Genomic DNA, 13,364 nt, shown 5'->3' with positions numbered 1-13,364 from the left:
AAACAGAGTCCAAATCACAGAAAAATACACGGGAGACTAGGAAAAAAGGTCTCATTCTCTCCAGGTTAGAAATTTAAAGTCCTAAAGTCCCAAAAAAAGAGCCGGGGCTCTCTAAGGTAAAAGGGAATTAACTCATTTCTGAGAATTCTGCCTAACGCAAGCCAGCACACGCCATTATGTGGAGTGCTGGGGGGATACCATGTATCCCCTTTCTTACTTACTTGGTAACATTTTGTTACAATTGTGAGTTTTACATGAATGGCAGGTGGCAGTGGTTTTACCTTTATGACTTTGAATCTTTATTACTCGCAAGCTATCCAGCCTCGGTAAAGCACAGCAGGGTCACCAATTTTCAAAAATGGTAGGCTCCTTAATTTTCCGCTATTTCTTTTGTGCTTACTGTTTCTGAGGTTTTCCCCTGCCATTCTAGGTGGGAACAACCTCAGTGGCTGTTTTGTCTTTGGCTGTGGAATCCCCGCCCAGGCTGCAGAGTGTCTGGAAAGGCAGGAAGCAAGGGAGGAGTCCAAAACTCTGCAGCCCTTTGTCTTCCACCTTGCTTGAAAGGGATCATCTCCCAGTAGAGGGCTGGCTTTCCTGATTGAGCAGCCACATTGCCCCTTTCTGTAAAATGCGGGCAGAGAATGCAGAGGTTGTGTTGTAGTGCCTGATCAAAACCCTGTACCTTGAAACTGCTGACCATTCAATCACTGGAACCGAAACCGGGCAGTATGATGAAGAAAACACAGCTGAGATGATTTCCAGCGACCAGAGAGCCTGCTGTGTAACCAGAGCCTGCTTTTATCCTTCCTTCCAATCAACTTGGGGACTCCGAAAATTAAGACTCTGACCCTGAGTCTGGTGAGATCCATAGACTGAAGAAGACCTGCAATTTGAGCAATCCCACGCTGTTGCAATAACCCAATACCCTGGGACCTCAAGCTATTGTGCGGTGCACTGTCTTCCGAATCTCGCTGAAACGTTGTGGAAATCCTGCTGGGCCTCCAGAGACATGAATTGAGTCCAAATAATCCCCTCTTGAGAGTGCTGGACCTTGCAAATGACAGGAATCCGACTAGCGATAATCGTTCTTCTGTGCTCCCGAAAAAGGCGCCAAATCCAGTCTCATCCAGCCATGAGGAAAATTTACCTGGAGCCTTCTTCCGTGGTCCATCCTGCAAAAGTACTTCCAAAGTCCTGCCTTCTTTCTTCTAGACAAAGAAATCCATCAACCAGGCTTTTGGCTGCAGATCTTGAAGTCTTCCTGCTGTAACACTTTTTCTGTGCCGAGGTACCGTGTTGGCTAGGGTATTTACTTAACTTCAGTCTCTTGTGACTTCCGTGTATCCTTGGGATGCTACTGTGATTGGAGGTCTCATGTCCAATTCACCCAGTTCAAAGTGAACTCCTTACTCGTTTCCCAGTCTTCCTCAGGGACTCTGACTTTGCCTGCAACTGAACCCTATCTCAACCTGCCTAATGCTGGCTCCTATACCACAAGGGTCCCTTTTCTGCCTCTGAGAGAACTAATGTACTAGAATTGGGAAGGGCTTGATAATGTAAAGGGTCTGCCTTGAAAAGTAAAACGCGTGTTGAAAAGTTTCCTTATTTGTAAATTAGTTGGTAACTTTAAACTCTTGAGTGAAAAGTTACAAAACGTTATTACTTACCTTAGATATGGTCTTCCATTCTGAGAAGTATATATAGGATTTAATTACCTTGAATAAGCTTTGTGCCTTCTTAAATAAATATTCTCAAAGTCTTACTTTCCTTAGAAACTGTCTCGCCATTCTAACAGAAAGTAGATAGTTTAATTTACTCACCTGTAAATTGGGTTCCCCTCTTCCTAAAAGTAATGCAGTTTGTTTCACTTTATTATTCTTGTTAGGGTAGTTGTATGAGTATCCCCAATTGGGTTGTGCTTCCCCTGACTTGCTGTTGGCCTGCCCAGAATAAGTCTGCGTAGGTCATACTTACATTTTAGATCACTGGTAGCGCCTTACAAAAGTATATAGGTTTTACTTACCTTGAATAGCTGTGTGCCATCCCAAAATATTGCTTCCCTTACTCTGTGAACTGAAAAGTAAGAGTAATTGAATATTCCACCCCAAGGTCCAAATCCCCCAGAATAACTTATCTTGAATCAGAGTTATAGGTTTATACAATTCCTAGAATAAGTGTTCCACTATTCTGAAAAGTATATCGTCCAGTTGACTTACTATGAGATTTCTTTCTGAGCGTCACAGTACAACTGTTTGGGTCTACTACCCTTGTATTCCTGTAAGTAATCCAAAAGTAACTATTCCCTAGAACTACTGTTAGATGTTTCAAATTAGGATATATGCTTTGGTCTGTGCACCTTCAAGCATAGTGTTGTGTTTTTATAATTGTGGTTATACAAGTACTCCCCGCTCCCCCAAAATGTATCTGGTTCTAATTGTATTTAAATAAACCATTGATTTGTTTTACAATACAGTGTTTATTTGAACAATTTGTATTATAATGCCTTTGTACTGATTCTGCAGTCCTCTCTTCTGAGATGAGCCTGGCTGCTCTGTCTATGCTACCGTGAACTCAGGTGGTACAGCCTTATACTAAGAGTGGAGTCTTGTACTGTCTCAGTGGGATGGTTTTACTAAGCCCTTAGTTGAACTTTAGAAAAACTTTTTAACAACTAGTGTGGTTGTTCTTTGTTTGCCCTTCTTCTACTATTCTGGGAGGGGTCGGTCAGTTGTGTTGTGTTTTTTTTGCCTTTGGCGGAAACCCTTCGCAATCCCCACTGTTAGGGGAGTTTTCCTAAAGTCCTACTGGCAGTTAGACTTTAGTAAGCTATCCCAGTGGTTTGTAGATCCACAACTCTTAGTATCAGTCTGCACTAACTCAGGACCTTGGTAGTATGGCAGAGCAGTCAGGCTTATGTTAAGAGGAAGATATGAGCTGTAGGTAAGTACACTGAATTTTAGTTAGACACAGCAAAGAAGCACTTACACTTACAATTATATAAAAAGTATATATTTATTATATTTACACCAGAATCACTTCAAATACTTCAGACGTTTATACGAGAACACTTGGGATTACTTGAAAATACACTTCAAAGGTCACTTTCACTGTTGTGTTTGTTCGTGGTTGCAATTGTACCAACGTTAGAAAAGGAAAAGACAATGTTATCGTATTATCCGTTAGGGGCAATCATGCAGTTTTCAACGGTTTATATGGTAATAAATTTAGTCTGCAAACACATACAGTAAAGTCACTTAAAAGGGGGAAAATGGGGGAAACTGGTTGGTTGGTGTAACAAGCTTAGTTCAAGGTTCTAGTGACGGGTTCCTCGCCTTGTAAGTCCTTTAAGTCCAAAAACACAACCCTAGCTTAAGGCAGTTTGGAGATGGCTTGGAGCCTTGACAAGCAGCAAATTACGATGAGTTCCAGTGGTTTTCTTCCAGTTTCTAGTGATGTTGAAGCAGCAAGTTAACTAACAAGGGAGACCTTAAAATAGACTTGAGAAGGGGACAAAAGCAGCGGCTTGTGTCAGAGGTTATGGGGGTGCCCTAGACACCTCTACTTGCACCCCAACACTGGAGCGACTTCTTGAAATCACTTCTTGAAATTCACATGCTCATGAATATTCCCTGTTGTCAGGCAGGGAATCCTTGGTAAAAGAAAAAAGTGTTTCACTTTCACTTATAAACTGTCTTTCACTGATCTATGGGACATACTCTTCTCCCCATCTAGCAGCCATTTTACCACACGTCCAAGTGTTGGGAGTCCTTGTGTTCCGCTCTTAGAGATTTTCTGCGTTTTCATGCTTTTTTGCTAGGCAATTCCTATTTTTGCTCGATCGAGCCTGTGTGCTAGTTTCTTCTGACTAAAAGGGACCAGTTTGTCGGCATCTTTCATCGCCCCCTCAAGGGCAGAATCGTTGAGGTTTTTTTTCTTAGATTTCAGAACTCCATCGGGCCTACACCGCACGCCGGACCATGTCTGAGGACGACGGAGGGTTCCCTCTTCAAGCTCTGCACCAGCTGCGGTTTGAGGAATGTGTTCGTGGAGGACAAGCATTCCCAGTGCCTTAATTGTCCTCATCCGATGCACAAGGAGGAGGATGGCGAGATATGTCGTGGCTTTACCAAGCGCACTATCAAGGATCGGCGTAGCAGATTGGCAGCGTGGCTCAACGCCAAGGCATCTACCCCGGGTGGTTCACAGGGGCATACCTCACCCGGATCTGGCCAATCTGAGCGGGCTTCTAAGTCCTTTGAGGGCGCTCCGTCCATGGGGGGCCCAAGACCAGGCCAAGCACTGCAAGTCCGTTTCCGTCGCGATCGCTGCGCAATTGGGGCCTACGATGGGCAGGGCGCGCTCATCTTCTCCATCAGTCTGTCTCCAGCCATCGCTGCAGTTCTTCGTCAAAGAGAAAGTGGAGGTACTCCAGGGCACAGATATTTCTTCTTCCCAGGAAGAGGACATGGTCTCGGTCCACACGGTCCCAGAGGAGGTTGGGGATGACAGGGATGTCAAGGAGGAAATCGTTGAAGGGGGCGAAGACGCCAACAAAAACTACTACTTAGGCACTGGGCCCAGCAACACTGCTCCCCCAACACCTCCCAGAGATTTGTCTCTGGACATTCTTTTGACTCTCCACACACTTGTGTCGGAGATACAGAAGAGTATGCCGATAGCACCACCTGCGCTGGCCCCGTCGTCACCAAGACCACCAACACCGCCAAAGAAAAGGTAGCGCACCCTACGCCGCCTCACCAGCCGCCACATGTCCCCTCCCCTTTAGGGATATCGGTACAGACATGGCAACGATGGACACCGACGACGGCGGCATCTCTCGGCCTCCAAAGTGTGTTCATTTCACTTTATGGTAGCCTGCGCATCAGAACTCTTTCAGATCACGCCAGAGGAGACGAAGAAAGGGGCCTTTCTTTATCGACACTGGGAGGAGAAACTGAAAAAACCATCCTGGCGCTTCCTCTCCTGGTTGACATCTGGGGTGAGGGCCTGGCGCTACTGAAAAACCCTGCCTCAGCCCCAGCAAAAAGAGACCGGCTGGTGAAGAAATACCTGGTGCCAGAGCCTGCACCCAAGTGTTTGCAGTCGCAGCTGTTGCCAGAATCAGTGGTTTTGGCAGCTGTGTGGAAGAAGTCATCCAACCAGTCATCCTCCGCCTCCGTTCCCCTGGACAGCGAATGGAAGAAGTTGGACACCGTGGGTAGAAAGATCTACTCGGCGGCTACGATGATCAAGGCGGAGAACGCTCTAGGGATCCTGGCAAGGTATGACCGGGAGTTATGGTACAAGATGGCCCCGTTACTAGAGTTCCTCCCCGAGGACAAACAAGCTGAGGCGTTGGAGATCCTGCGGGAGGGCGAGGTGGCTTCGGACCACGCCATCACCATGGCCCTGGACATTGCAGACACAGGGTTACATCAATTGGGAAACAGGTTTGCTGCCGCCGTCGTCTTGGCTGGCAGGATGTTCAGACGAGGGTCCTGGGCATGCCGTACAGAGACAAGCTCTTTGGAAAGGCCATTGATGAATCTCTTGAGGCCATCAAGACCGACAGAGGGCCCGGCAACAGCTCCGTCCTTTCGTCCCTCTGGAAGGAAGCCGGGCAGATCATCGAAAGGTTTTGGCGGTGGAACATCCTCGTACTGCCAACCTTCCCGTTCCACGACCCAGGAGGCCTAAAAGGGTCATTCCAAGGCCTTCGGAGGTAGCCGCCATCATCCAGGCTCTCAAGGCTGCGTGCCGCCCACCAAACAGGATTGAACCAGCCAAGACGTCAGGCCCCCACCCCTGCACCCTGGTGGGAGGCCGGCTGGCAAACTTCGTCAGCGTGTGGGAAAACATCTTCACCGATTGACGGGTGCTGGACGCTCTTGCCCAAAGACACACTTTAGAGTTTCAGCAAGTGTCCGCATCTAGCACCGGTGGCTCGGCAGGAACAACACATCCCTCGGCTGCGGCTGGAGGTTCGGGCCATGGTATAAAAAAAAGTGGTCCATCGAGATGGTTCCAAAGCGGCTCCGGGGCTCTGAAGTTTACTCCAGAAACTTCTTAGTAAGGAGCTGGAGGCCCATTCTCGAGCTATGACGGCTCAACAAGTGCATCCAGTCCCAAAATTCAGGATAGTCGCCTTGCACCATGTGCTCGGCCAACTGGAGGACAGAGACGTCCTGTCGTCACTGGATCTAGAGGATGTGTACTTCCACGTCCCCATTCACAAAAACATTGCAAGTTCCTATGATTCGTTGACCGGGGAAGCACTACCAGTTCAAGACACTCCACATCGGACTGAAGTCGGCGCCCAGAGTGCCTGGCTCCAGTGGCGGCCCATCTGCAACTACAAGGGATACATGTGTACCCGTACCTCGTCGACTGGCTCATCTGAGCCAAGTCAAGGGAGATCGCTGTCGATCACACGGAGAGGAACATTCGGCTGTTCATGGAGCTGGGCTTCTCCATAAACTTTTTGAAGTCCTGCTTGATTCCATCGCAAGACGCTCTGTTCCTGGGGTCCAGGCTCGACACTGTCTCTTGCCTGGTGGCTTGGTCGGAGGACAGGATAGTGACCATTCTGGGTAAAGTGCAACGGCTGTTAGAACTGAACATCGCCTCAGTGAGGACCATCAAGTCGCTGCTCGGCATTGTCATGTATCTACCTGATCAGACTGTGCAGGAGACCCCTTCAGGAAATCCTGGACGTTCGTTGGATCCAGGTGTCAGGAAGCTTTGCCGACAAGATTGTCCTCGGCGAGGATTTCCGTTGAGCTTACCAGGAGACGGTCACCACAGACTCTTCCCTGGAGGGCTGGGGAGCTCACACCGGACGTCTCAATGCCAGAGGCCTGTGGCTACCGGAGGAGAAGGATCTCCACATGAATGTCCTGGAACTGTGGGCAGTGTTCTGGGCCCTAAAATCGTTCCTTCTGTCCCTCAAAGGCAAAGTGGCGAGGGTCTTCACAGACAATACCACCATGATGTTCTACATCAGGAAGCAGGGGGGCACCCGATCCTCGGGGGTCTCCAGAGGTGCAGGATTTGTGGCACTGGGCCGACTTCCTGGGGATGTTCCGAATTCAGATTCACCTCGCGGGAGTCAGAAACACTCTTGTCGACTTTCTCCACAGGGAGCTGCGCTCTTGCCACGAGTGGGACCTTCTGCAGGATAAAGTGAACAACCTCTTCCTCAGGTGGGGCAGACCCCAGATTAATCTATTTGTGACTGCGGCAAACGCCAAGTGCCAGAGGTTCGCCAGCAGGTTCCACCAGCCGGGTAGCATTGGGGACACGCTCTCCTTCCCGTGGGAAGGTCTTTTCCTGTATGCGTTCTCGTCGTTGCCTCTGCTGCTATGAGTAATCGGTCAACTCAAATGCTGTCGCTGCGGGATGATCCTTGACGCCCTAGCGTGGCCGAGGGAGATTTAGTACCAGACCTGCTCAGCCTGTCGACGTCACTTCCAGTCAATCTACCAGTAGTTGTGGATCTGCTTGCCAGAGAAGGAGGCGCAATCCTGCACCACAAACCAGGATCGCTGAACCTGAAGGCCTGGCTGCTGCAGCCTTAGAGTTCGTTGGGTACGAGCTACCGGCAGACTGCAGAGGTGTCCTTGCCAGAGCGTCATCGACTCTTAAGTGCTATGGGCACAAGTGGAAGTGGTTCGCGTCTTGGTGCCGGTTTCAGAAGATCAACCTTGTGAGGGCCACGGCCCCCTCAGATCCTACCATATTTGTTGCTGTTGGCTAAGGGCGGGGCCAGCACACGCCTCCATCAAAGTGCGTCGGGTAGCCATCACCCGCTACACCGGGTCTCCACGCGGTCTTCGCTTTGGTCGCACCATCTAGTCAAGGAGTTTCTCAAAGGACTGCTGGGAGTATTCCCGCCGGTGAAGGCGCCTGCCCCGGCATGGGAACTCAACGTGGTTCTGACAAGGGTCATGGGGGCTCCTTTCGAGCCTCTGCATCAAGCTCCTCTCAAGTTCCTTTCGTCGAAGACGGTGTTTCTTGTGGCCACCACCTCTACCAGGAGGGTGGGAGAGATTCAGGCCTTGTCCTGCAAGCTGCCTTATTTAACTTTCCATGAGACAACGGTGGTGATGGGGACGCACCCCTCCTTCATGCCTAACGTTCTGTCAGAATCATCTCAACAAACCCTTAGTGTTACCTGTGTTTTTTCCGACACCTTCGTCGTCGGCTGAAAGGACTTTGCACTCACTGGATGTGGTTCGAGCGCTGAAGTTTGTGGAACTCGCTAAGAGTTTCTGGAAGGCGTCACAACTTTTTGTGAACTTTGGTCCTGTGAACCCTGGGAAAGCTTTGTCCAAGGCTTCCTTTTCCAGGTGGTTCTCTGACAGTGTATCCCTCACTGTCACCGGTTGGCAAAACGATCACTGCCTGGCTGATCAGAGAGCCCACTCCACCAGGGCAATCGCTGCGACTACGACGTGCCCGTCTGGTCTGCCCCTGCTGGACATCTGCAGGGCTGCTACGTGGAGGTCCATGCACACCTTCACGAGATTTACTGCATCGACGGGGATTCCAGAGAAGAGTCCAGGGTCGGTCAAACAGTGCTAAGCAACCTGTTAGCTTGAAGGTGACCCTGGTGAGGAGGTAAGAGTAATTGCTTCTGTTGAGCCTTGCCACCTCCCATGGTTGTGTATGTATATACTGCTATATATTCTTTATTCATGAGCATGTGGATCCATGCCAGACCCCATGCTGGTCAAGGAACAAGTTACTTACCTGTAACTGTTGTTCTCCAGCATGGGTCTGGCATGGATTCACATGCGAACCCTCCCTCCTGCCCCTCTGCATCTCTTCTTGGTCATACTGCCACTTTACGTGCTACCAAATCTGAAGATGGCTGCCAGAGTCAGGGGTTTAGGGAGAGGGCAGTCATTGGCTGGGGACAGTATGACCCAGAGCTCAGTGATTGGTTTATAGGAGAAACACAGTTTATAAGTGCAACTGTTTTTTCTTTTACCAAGGATTCCCCGCCTGACAGGGAATATTTGACAATGTGAATCCATGCCAGACCCATGGTGGAGAACAACAGTAACAAGTAAGTAACTTGTTCCTTTTTCCCCACAGTACCTTAGGTTAGAAGAACATGTTTGTGCTGCGATGTTGCAGCTTTGGACCTGACCTCTGGATTCTTTGGTTTGCTGACTGAAGGCAGGACAATGGATGGGAACTCTCAGAAGCAGACTTGAGGGAGGACCTTTAGCAAGACGTTTAGCAACTTCTTGGTTCACACTGTGGTTTTGGTACCTTTTCTGCAGCACCGACAAAGGACACGGATTGCCCGGTCAATCATCTTTGCTTCCTGCAGTCCCACACTCTGGTGAGGCGGTCTGGGCGAGTTGGATCGGATCTGTGCAGTGTCCTTACTGGTTCAGCAAAGATTTGGACGGGTTCGGCCTTTCCACAAGGATGCACTTGAAATGGGCCGCAGGTCTCCTGGTATTGGGTCCAGGAGCTTTGGAAACTCAAAGGACCTTGAGAGATGGCTCAATTCAAAGTGTGTCCTGGGACTGGTTGTTCCCACAGCCAACGTTGTCCTCTTCGGATCTCCTCTGTCGCATAGAAAACAAGGTTAGGACCGCAGTGGGTGCTTCAGTGTTGCAAAGGGTTTGCAGGCGTCGCTGGTAGTCTTCTTCGGTTACTTCAGCTTCCAGTGGGCGACTTATTTTTCACTCCAGAAGCCTCACCTTTTATACAGTTCCAGCAAACACTCCTGTGCTGAAGCTCCAAATTCACCTCGACTAGAGAAGCCCTGCAAGGACGACTGCTCTTCTTGAGTTGGTGGGACCAATCAACTCCAAAGTGAAGTCGTTTGGACATCCTCTCGGAGCTGGCTGTACTTCTGCTGCTGGAACACCAGGGAGAGGAACACCACGCTTGTGGCAGATCCTCTGGACTCCCAGTAAGCAGGACTGACCAAGCTTGAGCCACCTCCACAGAGTGCTGCACCCCAGATGCGAGGAAAGTCCATAGTGGTATCCGAGATTCTGCAGTGGTGGTATTTGCTGAGTCGTGAGGAGCTGAAACCGCGAAGTGCCTCTGAACAGAAGTTTGTCCTTTTCTGCCGCTGACATTCCCATTGCAGTGTAGGGGTCCTCGCGACTGAGGCCCAGGAACAATAGGATCTACAGAGCTCCACAGGAACAGAAGCCAGCTGGAACCATTTCTTCTAACCAAAGGTACTGTACAGGCTAAGAGAACTTACCTCTTGTGTGGTAGCCTTACTTGATCTCAGTTGAGACTTGTTTTGGTTGCTTCTGTAGAGTTGTTCATCTTCTACCTCTCAAGAAGTGCTTCAACGACTTTTGCCCATTTGGCATTGGCTGGCCTGGTTCCCTGAATTACTTTTGCTCCAGGAAAGGGTTAATTTACTTTGCATTGGGAGTTTCAAAAGTACTTACCTGCTTCAGAATATTTGTGTGAACTCTTGTTTTATTCTGTAATCTCTACTTTAACACTCATCTCAGGATTGCTCTAAATGTACCAGTGATATATTTATGTCCACAGTGTCCTAGCTATTTAAGTCACCTGAGGATGTAGGAAGTGCCTGTGTGCCATCTCAAATGGTTATTTGCTGATTTAGAGAAACTAAGAGTGTGTGTGTGTTTTGGAGTGTATTTGTGTTACTATTATATTGCCCCTTCTGAAGAAGGCTTATTCAAACTGACTGTTAAATAAATGCATTGTTTAATCAAGAAAACTTGAGTGTATTTGGCTATTTGGATACTTGTCACTGTGAATCTCTGTGCAACTCCCTACTGCTCACATTTACCCCTGCGGGGATAAGCCTGGCTGCTCAGCCACATTACCAACCTGTGTAGTACAGATTTATACCAAAGGTTGGGTTCCTATTGCCAGGAAGTCAAGGTGGTTGTAGTGCACCCAAATCTTGCCTAACTGCCATTTGAACTGTCCTCTCGTGCTGGAAAAGCACAGAGACTGTACTGTGCTCCAAGCTCCGATCTGACATATTATTTGAGAACACTTCTTTCTTTTCTTGAGCTCTATCCCACACCCCTTTTTGTATTATTTTGTAAGGTTTGGCAAAAACGTTCTTAGTGTAGGCTTTATTTGACACAACACCACTAGGACTGACTCATTTTTCATTTGATGTTTGACGCTTGCTCTCATCTTCAAGTTTAGGTTCAGATTAGGCGTTTTCCCATCCTGCATGCCAAATTTATTGTTCAATAAATACCCTTGAACTGTGAGTTTCTCACACCCTTCCTCGGAGCATGGCACTGCTGGAAGCAAAGAAGACTGACTGGGCGATCTGTGTACTTTGTTGGTGCTGCAGAGTGAACCAAGAAGTTACTGAAAGTCATGCCACAGGTCCTCCATCGAGACTGCTGCTAAGAGACCCTGTTCATTGTCCTTCCATCAACCTTCAAACCAAAGAATCCAGAGGTCTGATCCAGAGCTGCAACATCTTGGTGTATCCAGCACGAACATTTTCTTCTAACCTAAGGTACTGTGGGGAAAAAGGTATAGCTTACCTGATCCCTAAAGTCGCTCCAAAGCGTTTGCGTGCACTTGGAGGTGTCCAGGATCACCCTCTTGTACTTCAGACTCAAGCAGCTGCTTGTGTCCTTTCGAGTCCTTAACAGGTCTTCCTTGTTAGTTGTTTGCTGCGTCTATATATAACACTAGAGACTGGAAGACTTTGTATTGTGCTGCTTGTCAAGAATTTGAGCCGCCCCCCCCCCCCCCCCCAAATGCCTTTAGCTAGGGTTGCCTTTTGGGACTTAAAAGACTTAATGGCCGAAGAAACCCTCTCTAGAACCTTGAACCAAGCTAATGTTACACTAACCATTTTCTTCCCTTTAAGGGCCTTTACTAAATGAGTAAATGTATTACTGTATGAACATTAGAATCCGCAGGTGTGTGTAATAACGGATTATACACTAACTGTCTTTTCCCCTTCTAACGTAGCTACAAATGTAACTGCGAACAAACACAAATGTGAAAGTGCCCTTTGAAGTGTATTCTCAAGTATTCTGAAGTGTTCTAGTGTAAGCGTCTAAAGTATTTAAAGTGATTCTGTTGTGTGTGTGTGTGTATATATAATCTATAATTTTATATACATTCTAAGTGTAAAAGTTTCTTTGGTGTGCATGTCTAACTAAGGTTCAGTGTACTTAACTACAGCTCCCCTTTCCTCTTAAGATATGCCTGACTGTACTAACTCAGGACCTTGGTAGAGTGGCACAGCAGACTAATTAAGAGTTGGAGATCTACAAACCACTGGGATAACATACTAAAGTCTTACTACCAGTAGGACTTTAGGAAAACTCCCTTAACAGTTGCGAATAACTTTTTGTGGTATATAGCTCAGTGAAGTAATAGCCCAACCCATTTTTTTATTTGCGAGTCAGAACTGTTTTCAGTCTGACTACAGCAGACCGTCTTGAAAAATGTCCAGTGACAAAAGATGGCCACTTCCTCTTTCATAGATAGAAGGGCAAGGGATAGTCATGTTGTTCTCAGGTGTTCAAGTTAAACAAATGCACTCTATTTTGAAAACTGGGGAGGGGATCACAAAGGAGCCAGCCAGGTAAAATGGATACTTGAAGATTGGGTTTTTCATCCTTCGTGTTTGATATTTTGACCTGCCCCATACCAAATCTGTCACATTTAAACCATTATTTTATCTGGGCTATTTCTGATCTTTTTTAACTTTATGACCAACAAATTATGGTAGTGGAAAGTACCCAAGATCAGACAGATTTGTCTCTATTTAACCAATCTTTGGAAAATTGCAAGGCTTTTTGTATGCAGTACCAGGGTGCATGGGTATGTAGTGGAAGGGTTTGCCCATAGCTGCTAATTATACTGATAAATCACCCACAGCCTGTTTGGACCTAAGAGGAAGATGACGTCTGCCATTGCACGATGGCACAGCAGTGCCCGCCCGCCGAGTGATGCCTTGGAACAGTCCTATGCAGACCGCCTTGAAGCTGAGATGCAAGAGATGGCCATACAGCTGCATAAAGTGAGTAAAGGGTTGTGATGTGCTGGCTCCTACTTGGCCATTGTGGGTGTGATACTGCAGATTTGCAAGACATATGGTTTGGTTTATGTACTGTGGTCTCATCCTTTCCTTGCTTGGCACCTGTATTTAGAAATGTGAGGAGGCAGAGCTGCTGAAAGGGCAGGTATCGCAAGAGCAGGAGCTTCGTGCGGTTGCCGAAGGTTGCCTGATGGAGCACGAGATGGTTCGGATGGGATTTCAGGCCCAATTGGAAGTAACATTGAGTGCTGCCAAGGATGCTGGCTGTCTACTGCAGCATATCCGGTAAGGACATTTCGGAGAAACTGACCTTTAAGCAAGG

The 13,364-nt window shown here is 47.9% G+C and overlaps 1 protein-coding gene across 4 annotated transcripts in view; it reads left to right on the top strand.

Moving 5' to 3' along the window:
- ANKS3 (ankyrin repeat and sterile alpha motif domain containing 3) overlaps positions 1-13,364 on the top strand; it is a 590,125-nt gene that overhangs the window by 398,333 nt on the left and 178,428 nt on the right. For all 4 annotated transcript variants that reach the window (XM_069646876.1, XM_069646875.1, XM_069646877.1 and 1 more), the window contains 2 exons: positions 12,883-13,024; positions 13,155-13,327. In XM_069646876.1, the coding sequence (XP_069502977.1) occupies positions 12,883-13,024; positions 13,155-13,327 (315 nt within the window). The remainder of the gene's footprint in view (positions 1-12,882; positions 13,025-13,154; positions 13,328-13,364) is intronic.

This window comes from Ambystoma mexicanum, chromosome 2q (genome assembly GCF_040938575.1).
Source record: "Ambystoma mexicanum isolate Mex_15411 chromosome 2q, UKY_AmexF1_1, whole genome shotgun sequence".
Lineage (NCBI taxonomy): Eukaryota > Metazoa > Chordata > Amphibia > Caudata > Ambystomatidae > Ambystoma > Ambystoma mexicanum.
This window is presented reverse-complemented; position numbering and strand designations above follow the sequence as displayed.